At 44.3% G+C, this 17186-nt stretch overlaps 1 protein-coding gene across 4 annotated transcripts in view; it reads left to right on the top strand.

Moving 5' to 3' along the window:
- Positions 1-5070: 5070 nt before the first annotated feature.
- Positions 5071-17186, top strand: part of XPO1 (exportin 1) — a 38935-nt gene continuing 26819 nt past the window's right edge. The window contains exons 1-6 of one of the 4 annotated variants that reach the window (XM_072035234.1): positions 5079-5244; positions 5779-5802; positions 9239-9370; positions 12979-13080; positions 14269-14332; positions 16948-17020. Coding sequence is in view for 3 of the 4 variants with exons in the window: in XM_027453298.3 (XP_027309099.1) it covers positions 9245-9370; positions 12979-13080; positions 16948-17020 (301 nt within the window). In the remaining variant the exon portion in view is untranslated. Of the gene's footprint in view, positions 5245-5731; positions 5803-6289; positions 6604-9238; positions 9371-12978; positions 13081-14268; positions 14333-16947; positions 17021-17186 lie in introns of those variants that run through there. The other 3 variants (XM_027453298.3, XM_027453299.3, XM_005016907.6) reach the window with 3 other exon arrangements.

Here is a 17186-nt window from a genome sequence, read left to right as displayed (position 1 = left end):
GGATTCATGCGTTCTGCTCCTTGATTCTGACCACTGTGAAAGAGGTAAGGAGTACCTGGAATGGTCCTTCCCACTGTGGTTCCAAAGTATTTTTTCCTACAAGAGTCTTTACATACACATAACCTCCAGGTTGTATATTGTGCACTAGTCCATCTCCAGCCCTCTATTCCGTAAGGTCGTCCATACAAGATTTCAAAGGGCTCTAGTCCTTCCTTCGCCATTGGTCTAGTTCATATACTGGTTCATTTTTTCTACTTGGCCACTCGACTGAGGTATGAAGATGCCAGTCTATACCCAAACGGCAGCTAATTTGTTGTACCACTTTGAGATAAAGTGTGGTCCTCTGTCAAAGGATATAGCTACTGGAACCCCAAGATGTGGTATTATCTCTTGTAGTAATATTTTAGTTATCTCCCAAGCCTTAGATGTTCTGGCTGGGAATGCTTCTGGCCATCCTGAAAAGGTGTCAGTTAATACCAATAAATACCAATACTCCCCTTTTCTTGGGAGTTCTGTGAAATCAATCCGCCATTGTTGTCCAGGCCCATTACCTTTTCCAATTTGGCCCATTTCTGGCTTGGAGGTATTCTTGGGATTAGTCTGGAGGCAAAGATCGCATTGCTGAGTTACCTGTCTCACTGTGGTGTATAAGTTTCTGGCCACAATTTCTCTGATTAGATGTTTATACAGGGCTTCTGCTCCCCAGTGCCTTTTCCTATGCTCTTCTCTTACCAAATGCCATATTAGGCAGGAAGGAATAATTAGCTTTCCTTGTGGGGTGTGAGCCCACCCTTCTTTGTTATACAACCCTTCTCAATACAAGATGAGTTTCTGACCCTCTTTAGTTTATTCTGGCTTACCTTCTAGGGAAATTCATCCATCAAGAATCAAAGCCCCTTCTATATTTACCTTGGTTTTAGCTACTTGTTTTGCCTTTCCATCCGCCAGCTCATTTCCTCTTTCCAATTCTGAGCTCACTCTCAGGTGTGCCTTCATGTGCATAATCACCACTTTCTCAGGGAGCTGGACTGCCTCTAACAGTTTCAGGACCTCCTCTGCATGCTTGATGTTTTTGCCCTGAGAGTTTAATAATCCTCTTTCCTTCCAGATTGCTCCATGTACGACCCTGAAGGCATACTTAGAGTCTGTATAGATGTTCACAGTTTTGCCTTGGGCCAATTCCAAGGCACGAGTCAGAGCAATTATTTCCACCTTCTGTGCAGAGGTATTCGTGGGCAGAAGCTTTGACTCCATTATTTCTTGGCTGGTGGTGATGGCATGTCCTGCATGCCTCCTACCACTCAGAACATAGCTGCTTTCATCCACAAACTAGATCTCCCCATCTTCCATAGGACTGTCTCTCAGGTCCAGACGGCTTGCATATGTTGCTTCAATAGTATCCGAGCAGTCATGATGCACTGATTCTCCTGTGTTTCCGCTGAGGAAAGAAGCTGGGTTTACAATGTTAGTGACGATCTCCACATTGTCCTTTTCTACCAGTATCGCCTGATATCTCAGGAATCTTTGTGGAGATAGCCAATATCCACCTTTTGCTTTTAGTACTGAGGATACTGTGTAGGACACTAGTACAGTTGTTTTCTGGCCCAGGGTAAATTTTCAGGCTTCTTGTATGTTCAATATTACTGCTGTGACTGCTCGTAAGCATACAGGCCAGCCCTCTGCAGGTGCATCCAATTGCTTGGAAAAGTAGGCAACTGCTCAGCACAAGATCTGGGCCCATATTGATAATATTCCCAAAGCAATCCCCTGCTTCTCATGGGAGATAAAGAAAAATGGCTTACTCACATTGGGAAGCCCTAAGGCCTTCTTCAGTGACTCAAAGGCTTGCATGGTCTCCTTGTCCCATTTAAGGTGTTTCTGATCAGTGGTTGTTAGTGCATATAGTGGTTTAACAAGCAGTCTATAGTTACAGATCTACAGTTGACACCACCCAGTCATTCCCAAGGAAGTCTATAACTCCTTTACCATCTGGGGTCTCTGAATTTGGCACATTGCCCCTTTACGGGCCTGTCCCAAAGTTCTTTGTCGAGCACTAATTTCATAGCCCAAATAAATCACCTTACACTGTATTACCTGAGCCTTCTTCCTGGATACTCGGTACCCTTGGAGCCCCAAGAAATTTAGCAGGCTCACCGTCCAGCCATACAGCCACCCTCCATCTCAGCAGCAATCAGGATATCGTCCACATATTGCAATAGCTTCCCTTCCTCAGACAGGGCTTCCCAAGATTCCAGGTCTTTTGCAAGTTGATTACCAAAGATGGTAGGGCTGTTCTTAAATCCTTGTGGCAACATCGTCCAAGCGAACTGAGTCTTATGTCCACTTTCAGGATATTCCCATTCAAATGCAAATATCTTCTGGCTAGCTTCATGGAGAGGGAGGCATCCTTCAGGTCTAAAACAGTAAACCACGTTAGTTTGGGTGTCAATACAGTTAACAAGGTATATGGATTTGCTACTACTGGGTGAAGGTCTTCAGTGATCTTATTTACAGCTCGTAGGTCCTGGACCACTCAATACAAGTTTACAAACAGGTAATATGGGGGTGTTGAAATCAGACTCGCATTCTTTTAATAATCCAAATAGTAAAAATTGTTCTATTACTGGCTGAATTCCTTCCCTATCTTCCTTCTTTAGGGGGTATTGTTTAAATCTTACTGGTTGTTGACCTTCCTTGAGTTTAATCTCAAGAGGTGGAGCATTCTTTGCCTTTCCGGGTACATCGGTGGCCCATACCCCAGGATATACTTGGTCTAGAATCTCTTCGCTGATTTTTCCTTCAGTAGGAAGACTAGTTATGGATAGACTCAGATTTTGAATGTACTGCTGATCTTTTACCTTCAGAGTAACTTCCCCTTTTTCAAATGTAATCTTTGCACCCAGCTGTCTCAACAAAGCTCTGCCTAGAAGGGCTTTTGGGGAGTTGGGCATAGACAGAAATTTGTGGTTGCCCCATTGTTTTCTGTGAGCTTAGAGGCTCACAGAAATATTCCTTTCACTGTGGCCAGTTGCCCCTTTCGCCACGATAGCCTGATGTCCCCTGTGGACTGACCCAGAAACAGGGAGACTAATGGTTGTATTCCTACCTCTGACCAAGGTGTGCTACAATGCATTACAGCCCTCAGTTGATCCAGGAATTCAGATTGGGACTTGGAAGGACTCTGTTTAACTGAATATAAAGCTGACCAGTTTATGGTTTTTGGGATGGCCATCTCCATTCCCTTTGAAATCCAGTCTTGATACTCCTGCAATTTTTCCATATGTGCAGATTTATTAACATCCCACTTTGGGTCTTGGAGAGGGAAGTATTCCTTAACATCCCCTCCTATAATCCAATAATGGTCTCCAGCCAAATTCCCTGCTGTTTTGAAAATCAGTTGCTTCTCTGTCTCAGTCATGTACTCATTAATAATAACTGTATGTCCTTCCAGTCAGGGTTATGCTGTTTTACAATGAAATGAAAATATTTGGTTATACTTACCGGATCAGTCCTGTAATCCTTTGCAATCCTTTTCCATTCCCCTGAATCAGCAGTGGAAAACGGTACTTTGATCAGCATTGTCCCACCATCAGGCCCGACTTACTGCCTTTTGGAGAGGTGTTTGTAAGGCTGCGGGGGCAGATTTCTGCCTACTACGGGAAGATATAGGACTGTCCGGGTGAGCGGATGTTCCATCCAAGTCCACACCCTGTTCCTGTGGTCGAGGGGGAGGCTTAAACAGATGCATTAGACATTGCTCTGGTGCTTGATGAATTTTATCTGCTTTGGTACACCTTCATCCAATACTGCATGCTGAGCAACACCGCCTCAGTTTACCTCCAAGCTCCTTCTCTAAGCCCTTCTCCTACACGAGGACTATGCTGCATGCCAAACATCTCTGTGCGATTTACCAGCTGCCCTGGCCACACGTATGACTTATGTGCCCTTCTTATAACACATACCGCTGTATCCACGCCTTCAGGAGGTCATTGTCTGCTCCCACAGCGCGCAGCTGGCTGCAGAGCTTCCTCTGAGGAAAATGCTCAGGGGGCACCCAGGGGTGTCTGCTTTGTACTCGATCCCACAGTCAAGCAGAGAGCCTCCTGGCTGGTTTTATGCACTGATGTGCAGAAAACAGACTCCACAACCAGTACGGTTGTACAGTAGGGATGCTTATTCACCACTGGGCAGCACGGGGGGTAGTCCCACCAAAGTCGTGTGCACTTCAGTGGGGCAACTCGCCTCAGTTATATGCAGTGAAGAGTTACGTGTGCATGAAGTTTCCCAATGCGCCTATACATACGCATGACCTATCCCCGCTTCATATTAAAATTAATTGCCAGAAGTTATTTCCATAAGCTCCTCCCATCTGCGTTTGGGCAGTGTCTCCTGGTGGTGGTCGCCAGGGGTCGTGGGGATGAAGGCTGCTGACTCCTCCTCATCACCCCCTACCTTTGTGCAGACCCAGCTGCTCCTTGGCTCTTGCCCAAACCACAGGGCCGGCCTCAGCCGCTCCTTGAGACAGGCTCCCCGCTTTTATCAGGAACCATCCTTTCTGAGGGGCCCCGAGACTTCTTATTGCAGCTAATTTGTACAGGAGCAAGCAAAAGGCGTTCAACAGCACCTACTCGTTCGATACAACAACCTAGGTGTTCATTAATCAGCATCCTACCTGCTAAGATTCCCTTAATTCCCTTAAACTCCCCCACTCCCCTCACAGGGGCTCCCCTGGTTCCCCTCACAGGGCGCCCCCCCCCCCGCACCCCCTGAGGCGCGAACCCGCCGCCCAACGGCCGCCTCCTCCCCCCCCCCCCTCAAGAAGCCCACGCGCCGCTGACGTCACGCCGAGCCGCCGCCCAATCACAGCGCGCCGGCACCTGCGCCCGCCGTTTGCGAAGCGGAGGCGGGCCCGGCGTTGAGCGACAGCTCGGCCCGGCCAATCAGCGTGCGGCGGCCCGCCCCCCTCTCCTTCCCCCCCCCCTCCGCGGCTCGGCGTTGGACGGACAGCTCCACCGGCCAATCAGCGCGGAGGCCGCTGGCGCGGCGGCCCGCCGGGCAGCCAATGGGAGCGGGCGCTGGGCGGAGGCCCGAGGTTTCCAAACGCTCCGCGGCGCCATGGGCCGCAAACTCAACCGAGATGGAATCTCCCGGTCTGAACCGGTTTGAGCCGGTTCCGCGCCTGTGGCACTAGGAGGGGGAGCCGCGCCGCGCTCAGTCCCTGCCGCCGCCGCCGCCTCGGCCGCCGTGCGTGCGACCTGCTCACAGGGGGAGCCCGCGGGGGGGAGCCGCCGGGGGGCGAAGTTCGCTGCGAGCCGGGGGGCGGGCGGCGGGGATGGGGCTGCCCTGAGCGCCCGCCGGGCTGAGGGGAGGGCGGCGGCGGCAGCGGGACGAGCGGCAGCCCCCGGCCGCCAGCACCGCCGGCACTGCGGGGCCCGGGGCGGCCGGCGGCGGGGCAGGGAGCCGGAGCCGGAGCCGGCGGGGCCCCGCGGAAGGTAGAAGCGGCCCGGGGGGGCTCGGCGGCGGCGGGAAGCCCTCACGGCCCCTCACGGCCCCTCACGGCCCCTGGGACCGAGCGGAGAGGCAGCCGCGCACCCTCCCCTTGATTTTTTAATTCACTTCGGGGGTCGTCGTTCTTTTATTTTTTTTTTTTTTAATTTTTTTTTTTATCGTCATTATTCTTTCTTTTTTTTTTTTTTTTTTTCTTATTTTATTCCTTTCGGCGTGTGGTTAGAAACTTGGCTCACCTTCCCCCCCTCCCTCCCCCCTTACTTTCCGAAGGAGGAGGCTGCGAGGAACACGGAGGTGAGGGCGCGGAGCGGGCCGGGGGCGGAGGGAGGGCCCTGAGGAGCCCCCCTGAGGGCTGGGGGCTGAAGGGAGGGGACGGGGGGGGGGGCTTGGAGGCCCGGGGCTGCGAGCAGCGGGGACCCCAGGCCGGGCACGGGGCCGCGGCGGTGGGCTCGGGGAGCTGGGGGGGCCCGAGGGGGCCTGGGGGGGGGCCTCGGCCTCGGTACGAGGGGGGCGATCGGGCCGGGGTTGGGTCCGCGCGGGGGGGAGAGCCGGGCCCTAATCTGTAAATTATTAGGAGTGGAAGTTTCCAGAAATATTTTTGTGTGTCTGTGCAGCAGTATTGAAACGTCCGCCCGCGTCACGTGGGGGCCCTGTATAGAGCGCAGGGCTGGAGCGGAGGCAGGCAGGGAGAGAGGGAGGGAGGGGAGGCAGGCGGGGAGAGGGGGGCACGAGGGGGAAGGAGGGGCCCCGCCGCCAGCCACCCGGCCCCCGGCCCCCACCGGGGCGAGCCCGGGGCTCGGCGGCCCCGCAGGAGGAGGACGGTGGGGCCTGGGCACCGCTGGGGGTAGATCCCCCCCCTCCCCATGCCCTCTGTGGGGCAGGGAGGGAGGGGATGGGTGCTTGGCCATCCCCGCCGTGCCAGGTGCTCCGCTGAGCAGCGTGGGGCTGGGGGGACGGCCGAAAGATGCGAGGAAATGGCTGGAGGAGGGTGGCTCCCTCCCCCCTCCGGCGCTGGGCTGGCATGCGGAGGGCAGAGCGGCTCGCCCAGGGTGGCCTAATGGCTGCCCCCCGGAGCTCTGGGTGCCTGCGGTGGAGGTATGCCCCGGGCTTCCCTGGGAATGCTCTCAGTCTCGCTGCTGCGAATCAATGGTCTCGTTCCCGGGCACGACGTGCTTAAATGAATCGGGTGTGTCTTAAGGAGCTAATGGTTGTTTCAAACTGAGGGTCCAGGGTCATGGAGAGTTGGGATAACTGTGTAAACAGTTCTCTGCAAATGCAGTTCTTTTGACCTTCGGTAGACGTCATGTTCTTGCTGTGTTGTAGTTTAGTTTTTTTTTAAACTTTCTGTTACCACACTTATTGCCAGTGTTGAAGAATTGGTGGTGGTGGTGGTTAGAGGTGAGATTTAAAACTGCTCGCATTCAGGCATGACGGGGAAAGTGTAGGGGCATGGTATGCCAAAGGCTGTGAGCTTCGTGTGGGTACGGTGCTGGGAGCAGGAGATCAGGTTGGTTGCCGTTGGTATTGACCACAAAGCCGCCATTTCTGTCTTTCAGTTTGCAAGCAGGCAGGTCATTTTGAAGATAATGCTGGGAGTGGCAAAGGGCCCTATTCAAAACATTTCCTTTTTGCCTCCATGTGGTTAATAACTTCTGCTTGTCACATGGCTGCTCGTTTGTCTTCTTAGGACTGCGTAAAGACCACTGAAGGGGGCTCGGATCTAAACTGAGTGGCCCTACCCAAAGAATCACAGATTTAAAACGTTCCTCGTAGTCTGAGGGCTGCTTTCCCAGCTCCCGCTTCAGCCATGGAGGGCAGATGCAAAAGGAGAGGGGCGTGCCTGCGAGTACGCGCGGCTGGTGGTGGGAGCGATCATGCTCTACGCTGCGCAGCGCATTAATTGGTTGGGTTTCCTCCTAGCAGCACTGCTCGCTGCCCCTCTGCCAGGTGAAGTCTTGAAGTACCCTTTTAAGTTAGAAGAAGGAAATCATCTTTCCCTGCTGTTTTGTTCCTTGCTTCCGTATGTAGCGATTCCCAAAACTTTCCGAGCTGGGTGGAGGACAAATGCAGGGTTTAATTAATTTTGGTTTCTATTTGATGTTTATTTCCTCGTATTTTTCCAGGGAGATGCTGTAAAAAGCCTGACTGGATAATACCATGGACCCCTCAAAATGATTACACTAGTGCAATAATACTAATTGCATGAGTTATTTATTCAAAATATTACTAAAATATTATTTTTTCCCCAGTTAATATAATTCTAGATAGAAGCAGACAAAACTGCTTGATTCTACTTGCAAATGTACATTCTAAACAAAAGATTTTCCCTGTCTGCATGTTACTGTAGGACTTTCACTTAATTAGCAATTGCTTGGGTTGAGTCACAGGTTTGTCTTGCTCTTCACTTTTAAGCATAAGACTTAAATATGTAAGGGATGAAATGAGTTCGTATTTCCCCATGAAGCTATCCAGTAAGAGCAGAACTTTTAGCTTGCCCTAAAGAAGGGGTGGGTTGGGTACATTGATTTCTCTTGTTTTCCATGTGGATGCAGTTTGTTTCCAGAAGAGATGGATTGTGTTGCTTTGAACATGCTGATAGCGCTCCTGTAACTTTTTGAATGACCTTGCAGTTCTCCAAACTTCGGGGCATTTCTCAAAAGAGTGGTTCGGTGTGAAGCTTGTATCTATATGGAAGGCCCTGAATAGGAGGGGGAGAGAACTGTAGATAAGAGGGTGGGAATGTGTTACCGTTGCTGTGTGAAGAGGGGAATAAACTTAAGCTATTCCCAGCAGGGGTCTGGTTTAAAAGGAGTGGAGTGTAGCTTCTGATCTGCACTTCCTTGGGTTTTGGCTTGTCTTGTTTGGGGGTGCCTTCATCTTGTAGCAGTTTCTGGCTTGTAAGCATCTTAATGTGCATGGTCACACGTGCTCCATCTAATTTCCTTTGCAAAATGTTGAGGCTACTAGATCTAAGGCAAGGAGTCGGTGTGTTATGGGACCTGAAACCTCCAGAGGGCTTTTCCATTCCAGTGTGAAGTTCTCTGAGGTGCTATGCTGAATTAACTGCCTCCTTACTTCATCTTGAAATGCCTTCAAACAGGCAACTGCCTTAATTTCAATGGCAATGGCTTGCTTGTATGTAGATAACATGTGAACTCTATCCAAGCATATGAAAAATGACCTCTGTGGCTAACTTCTTACCACGTTTGTAAATTGTTTCACTTCCATAATGGGTTGTTTAAAAGCTTTCAGAGCCAGATGTGCATGTTGGCCTTGAAAGCTTAAAATTCTACTGAGATGAGTAGGATGGGTATGGGTCGTGTTCCAGAGTCACGGAATGGTTGCTACTGGGTATTTCTACCAGCAAACCTGGTAGTTTTTAAAAACTTCTACTGGTTTACAGATGTTCAGGGAACTGTAGGGGCTGCTGCCTGCTTGGAAAGAAGTTGCTCAGCTTGCTTGATAATGTGGCCCATTGATTAGTCAAACTGCTATTATGGGTTGTGCCTGCTGAACACGCTGAGAATTCGGTTGGGGCAGTAATGTGTGAATTTTAAGTATGGGTTTGTCCTTGTGTTTAACAACGGTGGGAGTTTTGTGTATTTAGTGCTGCCTAGTACTGCTAATGTAGCTCACCTCAATCAAATGAGGTGTTTAACTTGAAGCAACTACTTTACAACTGCACCTAGTAAGTTCCTATTAATTGATCAAAAAATTCTTTATTTTTCAGTAATCTATGCCAGCAATTATGACAATGTTAGCAGACCATGCAGCTCGTCAGCTGCTGGATTTTAACCAGAAACTGGATATCAATCTTTTGGACAATGTGGTGAACTGCTTGTACCATGGAGAAGGCGCACAGGTAATGTAGACTTTGAACCTATGTGTATGGACTGTGTTTGACCTTATAGCTAATCAGTTGAGCAAAATTAATTAACTTGAATAAAAATCAGTAATATTAACAGATTTACTCTGCTATTGACTAGAGTATCCATGGTGATTTATGTGCCCTTGTTTAAAGCAGGCCTTTATGCCCATTGAAATAACAGAAAAATGATAGTTTAATGTGTGTTTTCATTTCTGTCATGCCTCTGGCTATTATAAGAGATGAGTGAGTATGACTCGGTGGGGGTGTTGTTGCTTGCAGCTCACCTTCTAGGCCTTTGTTCATCAGGAAAGTCTGAGTTACTGTTCTGGACAGGATTGTGAAGCTATAAACTCAATATTGGCCACACTGAATGATTGCATTTAAGAGAAAAAAGAAGTGCTGTTAGAACATTTATACTTACAAAAAAGTATATGTATTAAGAGAAGATTTTGTCCTTTTATCTATTTTTTTTCCCATTACTGTTTTCTTCTGCACGGATTCTTCTTGTGCTCTTCTCAGGACTTAGTGCAAATTGTGAAATTTGAGTTCAAATCAGGGGAGTGTGTGTCTGTGAGCATATGTTGTCTTGAAAGTGAATTTTATATTGCTTTTATCTAGTTTCCAACTACTTGGGAAAAAAGGCTTAATGTTGAAAGCAAGTATTGCTACAAGGGTGTTGGCATAGATCCTCTTCTGGCGAGTTTTTAATTGTCCATGCTTAAGAAATTGGGAGTTTCAGTGTCAGGCATCTTACTAAGATACTCTTGCACAACAATAAAAAGTGAATTAAAATGAGACAAAGTAGCTGATGCTTTTCTATTCCTTCCTTCCAACTATTGGAATAAAAAGAAAATATACTTCCTTGAACTCATTTTGTGTATCTAAAAAAAGTTTTGTAAGGCTTTCTAATGTGAATTCCTGCGGGTTCTAAGACCCCATGTTTCTTTTTGGAAATATTTATATTTTCAGTTTTCCTAAATCCAAGTAGTTAGCTGTAGCTTTTTTAGATGAGTGTCACAAAGTGGCTTGTAGCTTTTGCCTTCGGTAGCATGGACTTCCGAGTGCTTGTGTTGTAAGTGATATGCTTGTTTACTGACTTACAAAATAGGCGCTGTTTGTAAAATTTTTTGGTCTGAATTGACCTTAAAACATAGGAAAGAGATATAAAGAGAGTAGAAGATTAACACTAAATACAATGATCAAATGGCCATTGTTGTATTGGGAGAAATTATTTCATATAAATCAGCTGGGGATAGTTTTGTGTATTTAGGAAATCAATGCAACAAGAAACAAATGCAAGAGGAGGCTATTAACTGCCAAAAGGGGATCATGATACAAATTTACAAATAAATGGACTAATATTTTCATGTAAACTTGGCTTGCTATTTTAGTATTTTCCCAAGGGTGTAGATGTTTTTCAGTGAATGTCTGTAAGCTTTTACCTCTTTCAAGAGAAGTTCAAAAGTTCCTGCAGGAAAAAGCACTTAATTGCAGAGTCTGCCAGTTCAGAACATGGTTTAAAAGGTGATGTGAGTAATAGAAATAGAGGAATCTAAATATTGGGATCTTAACAGCATTGTGTCTGGAACAGGATAAAGTAACATGGAAGAAAGATTTAGGATGCAGTCTGGCTAGCCCATGCTGAACTTACTTTCAAATCCACCTGACTTCTTCCCCATAATTCTTAGCATGCCTCCTCCTGCTTAACTCTTACTGCAGCTTGCAAAACTATCTGCACATCTGTGTTAGGCAAGTAAGAAGCTTTGTTCTGTCCTTGACTTCTAGATTTTCTTCTGTTCTTAGCTTTTTTGGTGTACTTTCTGAAAAGAAAGAATGCCCCTAACAACTGAAATAGCTTTGGGACAACTCAAATGGATGTTTAGCTGTATTCATCCCAGACTCTTTAATTCCATGGGTCTGTTAGGCAGTTGCATGTTTGGAAGCTTCGGTCTTGGTTAAGCATTGCTGTTTGTATGAAACTATGGGAGCTGATGTCCAGTAGCGTAAGGCATTGGTGGGTATGAGAGTGAATTTCACAGGGCTTGGGAGAAGGATAGTAAACATATGTGTATCTTCTTGGTATGCACGTTTGATCATGTGATATGTTACTGGTATTAGAAGCACCAAGGAGGGTCAGTGTAAAAACATACCCAAGTTCAGCATGGCTGTAATACAGTGATTCTTTCCCTCTTGAACTGAACTTTCAGCATAGAACTGCTGGATGTTTTAGCTCTGTGGTACTGTGAGAAAATGGTTATGCTGCCTTCTTAGGTCAATATAATACCCAGGTGGTACTGCTCCAGGTTGAACCTACAGGGACTTGGTAGTCCAAGTCAGTAACAGACTGGGGAACATTCTGCTGCGCTCAGTTTTCTTCACTGGGGATGTCAGGATTGTATAGATGCCTTTAGACATCTTTTTTTATGTGCTCTCTTAGCTTTGGATTTTAATTCCATAAATTCCATACACAATTTGGCTGTTGCTTGTGTTACATGTGTATTGACTTTGAGTCTTGATGGGGTTTCTGTCTTAATGAACAAGTGTGTTTTTTATACTAGTTGATAATTAGCTGAAGTATGTTCTTGTAGCCAACTAGGGGTCTGCATGGCTATAGTAGGGTGTAACTGGTGAAGTTAAAGCTTGATCTGCTTTGTAATTCCATTGAATTGGCTCTACAGTGCAGTGGGAGAATGAATTAACCTATGTTAATTGCCATGTAACTTTTTCTCATAACTTTGAATATGTTCATCCTGTTGAGAGAGAGCATCTGGTGCTTGTAGGTGATGCAATTTGCTGCAGGATTTGTCAGTACGCTGCATTTTTGGAAGTGGCTCACATCATTTGGCTTCTTAAAAAGATGTTTATGGACATCTAGGCCTGAAAAGGATACCTAAAATTAATTCACCTGTTTCAATGCATAATTGCTTCAGATGAGGAGTTTTGGCAAGTTATTGAAGCCATAGTACCTAGTATAATGATTGCTTGTGGCAGTCCCAAGGAGGAACAAACTGTTAATGTAACCAGCTGCCCTGCTGCCCCCCAGTAAGTAGTTACTGTTTTTGTAAGCTATTGGATATATCAAGGGATTCCTCACAAGCAGGGATTGGAGAACTTCAGTTCTGCTCTGTGATTCTTCAAAATAAAATCAAAAGTTCATATGTCAAGAACTTTGCATCATGGTGCAGTACTCCTTGAAGCTGGCTGGTGTCTTATATAAACGCTTCCAGTAAAAACTAGGAAGTTTGGGTACCCTAGAATAAAATTTTATCTAGAAGAGTTCCTTGGATGGCAGAAAGCTGCTTGCCCTAGTGTGTTGTGTGGCTTTCTCACATCTTCACTGTTGGTCTAGAAGAACTATTCAGGATTGAAGAGGGAAGTAAGTCAATGACCATCTTGCACTAGTGTGTTCCTTGAATTTGATTGTTAAAAGACCTTAATCGACACACAGAAGGAGGTTTAAGTGACCTGTTGCTTCTGATTTAATTCTAACTTGTGGATACGTGATTTAAAGGTGACATAATACATGAATGTCTTAGCTGATAGTATATTTTTTCTAAAATAACCCAATGCTAATGCTGTTTTTTTCCCAAACTTGTTTATAGCAAAGAATGGCTCAAGAAGTCTTGACTCACTTAAAAGAACATCCCGATGCATGGACAAGAGTTGATACTATATTGGAGTTCTCTCAGAACATGAATACCAAAGTAAGCAAATCAACTTTTATTTATTTGGTTTTCCTCCTTCTTCCATTCATAAACTTTGAGGAAGGTATCTCATTTTTAGCCATAGTCTTTCTTGATTCAAACCACATTTTTTTATTGTCTTGTTCCCAAAGTTGGCTTTAGATGAGAACCATAAATGGACAAAATATTTAAATCTCCTCTTCCGTTGACAAGTTTTTTCTCCTAAAAAAAAAAAATTGGAAATAGCATTTTTCTTTTTTTTTCTAAGCCACATACATGCATATTGCCAGTTCCAAAGATTGGTGTGTGTATACATCGAGTAATGGAAAGTCTCCTAGAGCCACATTTTGTCCTTGGGTAAGTGCTTGGCTGTCTTTGATGTTAATGAGAGCCATGTGCACATAACTGAGGAGAGAATTTGTCCCTAGGTATATTGAAGACCAAATAGAAACCTTATTAGGCCAAGATTTTGAGCAGTCAATGAAAGTGAAGCACCCCAAACTCTTTGTATTATGAGATTAGTCTTTACTAATATGCAGAACACATTTGCTTTGTACTGCTATTTAAAATCCATCCATCATGGTAGAGACTAAAGGGACAGCGTTCAGTATTTGTCTACCATTTTCAAGGCTTTACCAAGATTTCTGCAGTTTGAACAGAAAAGTTGATTGAAATGTATTTTCACTGTCTTAAGTTTGATGATTACCTTAACTAATGGACATGCATGTTTTTCTGCTTGATACACATTGTGTTCGAACAGAAAATGATCATGGTTGGATGGTGTCTGAATTCAGGAGGATTTCATGAAACCAGTTCAGTTCAAATTTTTTTAATGCTCTAAAGTTCAGGGGAAAACAGTTTAAAGAACTTCCTCAAAGTGCTAACCTATAAGTAACAGTGTTTGCCTGTTTGCTTGCCTGGTAAACTTTGCTTTTTATACTGACAGACATTACTAATGTTTAAGTTGATTTATCAACAGTATTTTTAAAAACTCAAATTTGTCTTGTGAAAAATGAGATGATTAGAGGAACAGAAAGAAAGCAACAGGTAAAGAATTCTTCAATTTACATAAATTGCAAATGATTTGGTGCTAAATTTATGCACTATGACATTTGGCTTTTATGCAATCATATTTTTTTCTTTAATTAAAGCTGTTAACACTACCTGATATTAATCATAATGTTCCATTATGTTGATTGCTTGTAATAGGAAGAAAAGGGGTGTCTTCCTGTGCAACTGACACAGCTAGGCTTTGACGGCAGGCCTCCACAAGGTCTACCCTTTTGATTCCCTTTAACTGAATTCTGTTCATCAATTGTTTTTGTTTCTTGGGAGGTGGGAGGGAGGGGATTTGGTGCATAGAATAAGTAATAAGGGTGCCATAGAAATTTCTACCATAGGGATCATTTCATGTTTTTTTCAGTCTTTGCTGTTACCTGTCCCTCATCTTCATAACTTGGCAGTGAATCGTTGTTAGATGATTAGAAATAAACCAAGAGCAAATGCATATTGGAAAGACTTCTGTTTTGTGCTTGTTTTAAATGTGATAAAGTGTGTTGTTTCACTACTAAATAAAAAGTACACCTCCAGTACTTTAGATGGCAAAACTTACAATTGGCATCAGTGACTTTTTTGGACTTGGTGTATCTTTTTTTTTTTTTTTTATCAGGGAAGTACCAAAAATAATTATAACCATGAAATCAAATAAAAGTTAAATGGAAAAAAACCAACATGGCCCCTTGCAGTATGTTCAGGCAGTCTCACAAAACCTTAAAATATGGTACGGCAAGAAAGATGCATAGGTAAAGACTGTATACAGTAACTTTATTACTGTTGCCATTTCATTTCACGTGCAAATATTAGAGAAAAATGAATATTATTAGTGCTGAGGAAAAGATGAGATGAACGCAAGGCTAGCAGAGGGCAGAATTGAGATTGCATGTACCAAAGAATGAGTAGAAACCTAGACAAGATGAACCTCTATGGCTTAAGGTACGTGAGTCTAAATTAGATACTTGAGTGCATATGGGGAGTATAGGTGTGGCAACTTGCATGCCAAGGTGTGTTGGGGGAGACTGAAGATGATTTCTGCCCATAGTTTCTGTCAAGGTTTTCCTCTAAAAAATGTGTTTGGTCATCTGATGTTGTTAAAATGAAATAAGGCTTGCCATTCTGATTTTGAGGCTGAGTAAGTTGACTTGGGGGGGAGCAATGTGGAAGCAAACATAACCTTTTCGGTTAGATGAAAAGGCTATTAATAGGTGTGCCTGTACAATCTGGAAATAAAACTATAGGAAACTTCCGGGAACTATAGGCTAACTTCAGGAAAGTTAGCACTGTCTGATTATCAATGGCCATACTTCCAATGTTGTTAGAAGCTTTTCTAAGTATATTTAGTTTCATTAGCCTGGATCAGGTGCAGATGACATCTACAAATCCGTGGCAGTAAGTGAAATAGCTTCTTTTGAGGCATTTTACTTAAATTGTTTCCATACATTTTCCTGTATGAGCATCCCCCTTAATTTCTTTTAGTTTTTGTGTGAGATGACTATTGTAAATTTGTAGATTAAAATCTAGTTGATAACCTTTTACTGCTGTTAATGAAGAAAAGAATACCCTGCCAATTTTCTGTTATTGCATAATTTTTTTCCTCTGTACCCAAGACTTTGGAAGATGATGCTATTCTAAAGACACTATTTTGCAGATGCAGGATCCTCACGTGAAGCTGGTGGGAGCTTGGGTCACAGAGGGAAGCGAAGGGGGAGGGAATGTAGGTTATGTTAAGATGAGAACAGCAAAAATGGCATTAAAATGCAATGTAGTTTGGGACAGCCTACATTGTGTTCTTTTAATTAAGCTGAAGTTTATATGATCCCTTTGGTTGAAATGCTTATGATCCTACTTTGTATAACAACTAACCATTTTAAAGAAGAACTCTTATTCTCAGCCAAACTTTTAACTGTAAAAACGTGAGTTTACCTTTCAGGCATTGATATGATACTTTTTTCTTCTTCCTAGGCTGCTGCTGTTTAAAGCAAATGCAAAATTCCCTGTCCAATTTTCTCTGCTGTCTATTCATGCTAATGGGGTTTTACATATTAAAGCTTTTTGATCACATCAAAACTTCTTTCCCTGTTACTTTGAGTTGGCAGTAGGGATAAATGGGCAGAGGGACTGGCCTTACTGATTACTTTGCATACGTAATGTTTTCAGTTAAGAAACTAGGAAGGAATTCCTGAAAGGTAAAAAGATTTCCAAGAACTTAGTCACATTTTTATTGTTCTTTGACTGAGCACAAAAGTTCATCTTTAAATAGTAGAAATAGCTGCCATATCGGGGTGGGTATTGAAATTGAATAAACCTGTGGGTTGTCTTGCTGTTCCTAAAGTAACACACCAGTGAAGTTTGGGAAGTACTTTCTAAAGAAAGTGTCAGAACATGTGATGCTAAGACAAGATTTTTTTTTTCCAGCTCTTAGAGGAACGATAGGAAGCTTGAGACCATCCAAGCTGCTAAATATTTTAGGAGCCTGGTTGTGGTAGTACTTGAACATGTGAGCAGTCATTTATGATGCAAATTCATATCTGGCTGCTACTTTCTCTTTTCCAGATAGCCAAAATTGTCTGCCAGAGGGCTTTTCTTTTTCCCTTTTTTTTTTTCCTCCTGGTGTGAGCATGATCAAACAGCAGGACTTAGTATAGCAAAAATAAAACAAGAAAAAATGCATGAAACCTCAGTAAATGGGTGAATAGACATGTTTAATAAATTTGTTAGTTTAATGTTCTTGAAGTCTTAGATATTAAGCGTGAATGTCTGATTGAATGAGAGTCCTGATCGTTAGGTAGTCCTACAGTAATGTACTCACATTTTGCTCTTCTCCAATTTCAGTATTATGGACTGCAAATCTTGGAAAATGTGATAAAAACAAGATGGAAGATTCTTCCGAGGAACCAGTGTGAAGGTAGGGAGAAAATTTTTGCCTTGTCTTCTAAAATACATATGCTAATTGAGATTTAGGCCATCAGTCCCCACGTAAATAACTTCCAAGTTCAAACACAATGAGGCATGTCTCCATGTCTTGCCCCTTTTGCCATAGTGGTTTCAGTAGGATGGCAAGCACCTGAAAT

The sequence above is a fragment of the Anas platyrhynchos genome, chromosome 3 (genome assembly GCF_047663525.1).
Source record: "Anas platyrhynchos isolate ZD024472 breed Pekin duck chromosome 3, IASCAAS_PekinDuck_T2T, whole genome shotgun sequence".
NCBI lineage: Eukaryota > Metazoa > Chordata > Aves > Anseriformes > Anatidae > Anas > Anas platyrhynchos.
This window is presented reverse-complemented; position numbering and strand designations above follow the sequence as displayed.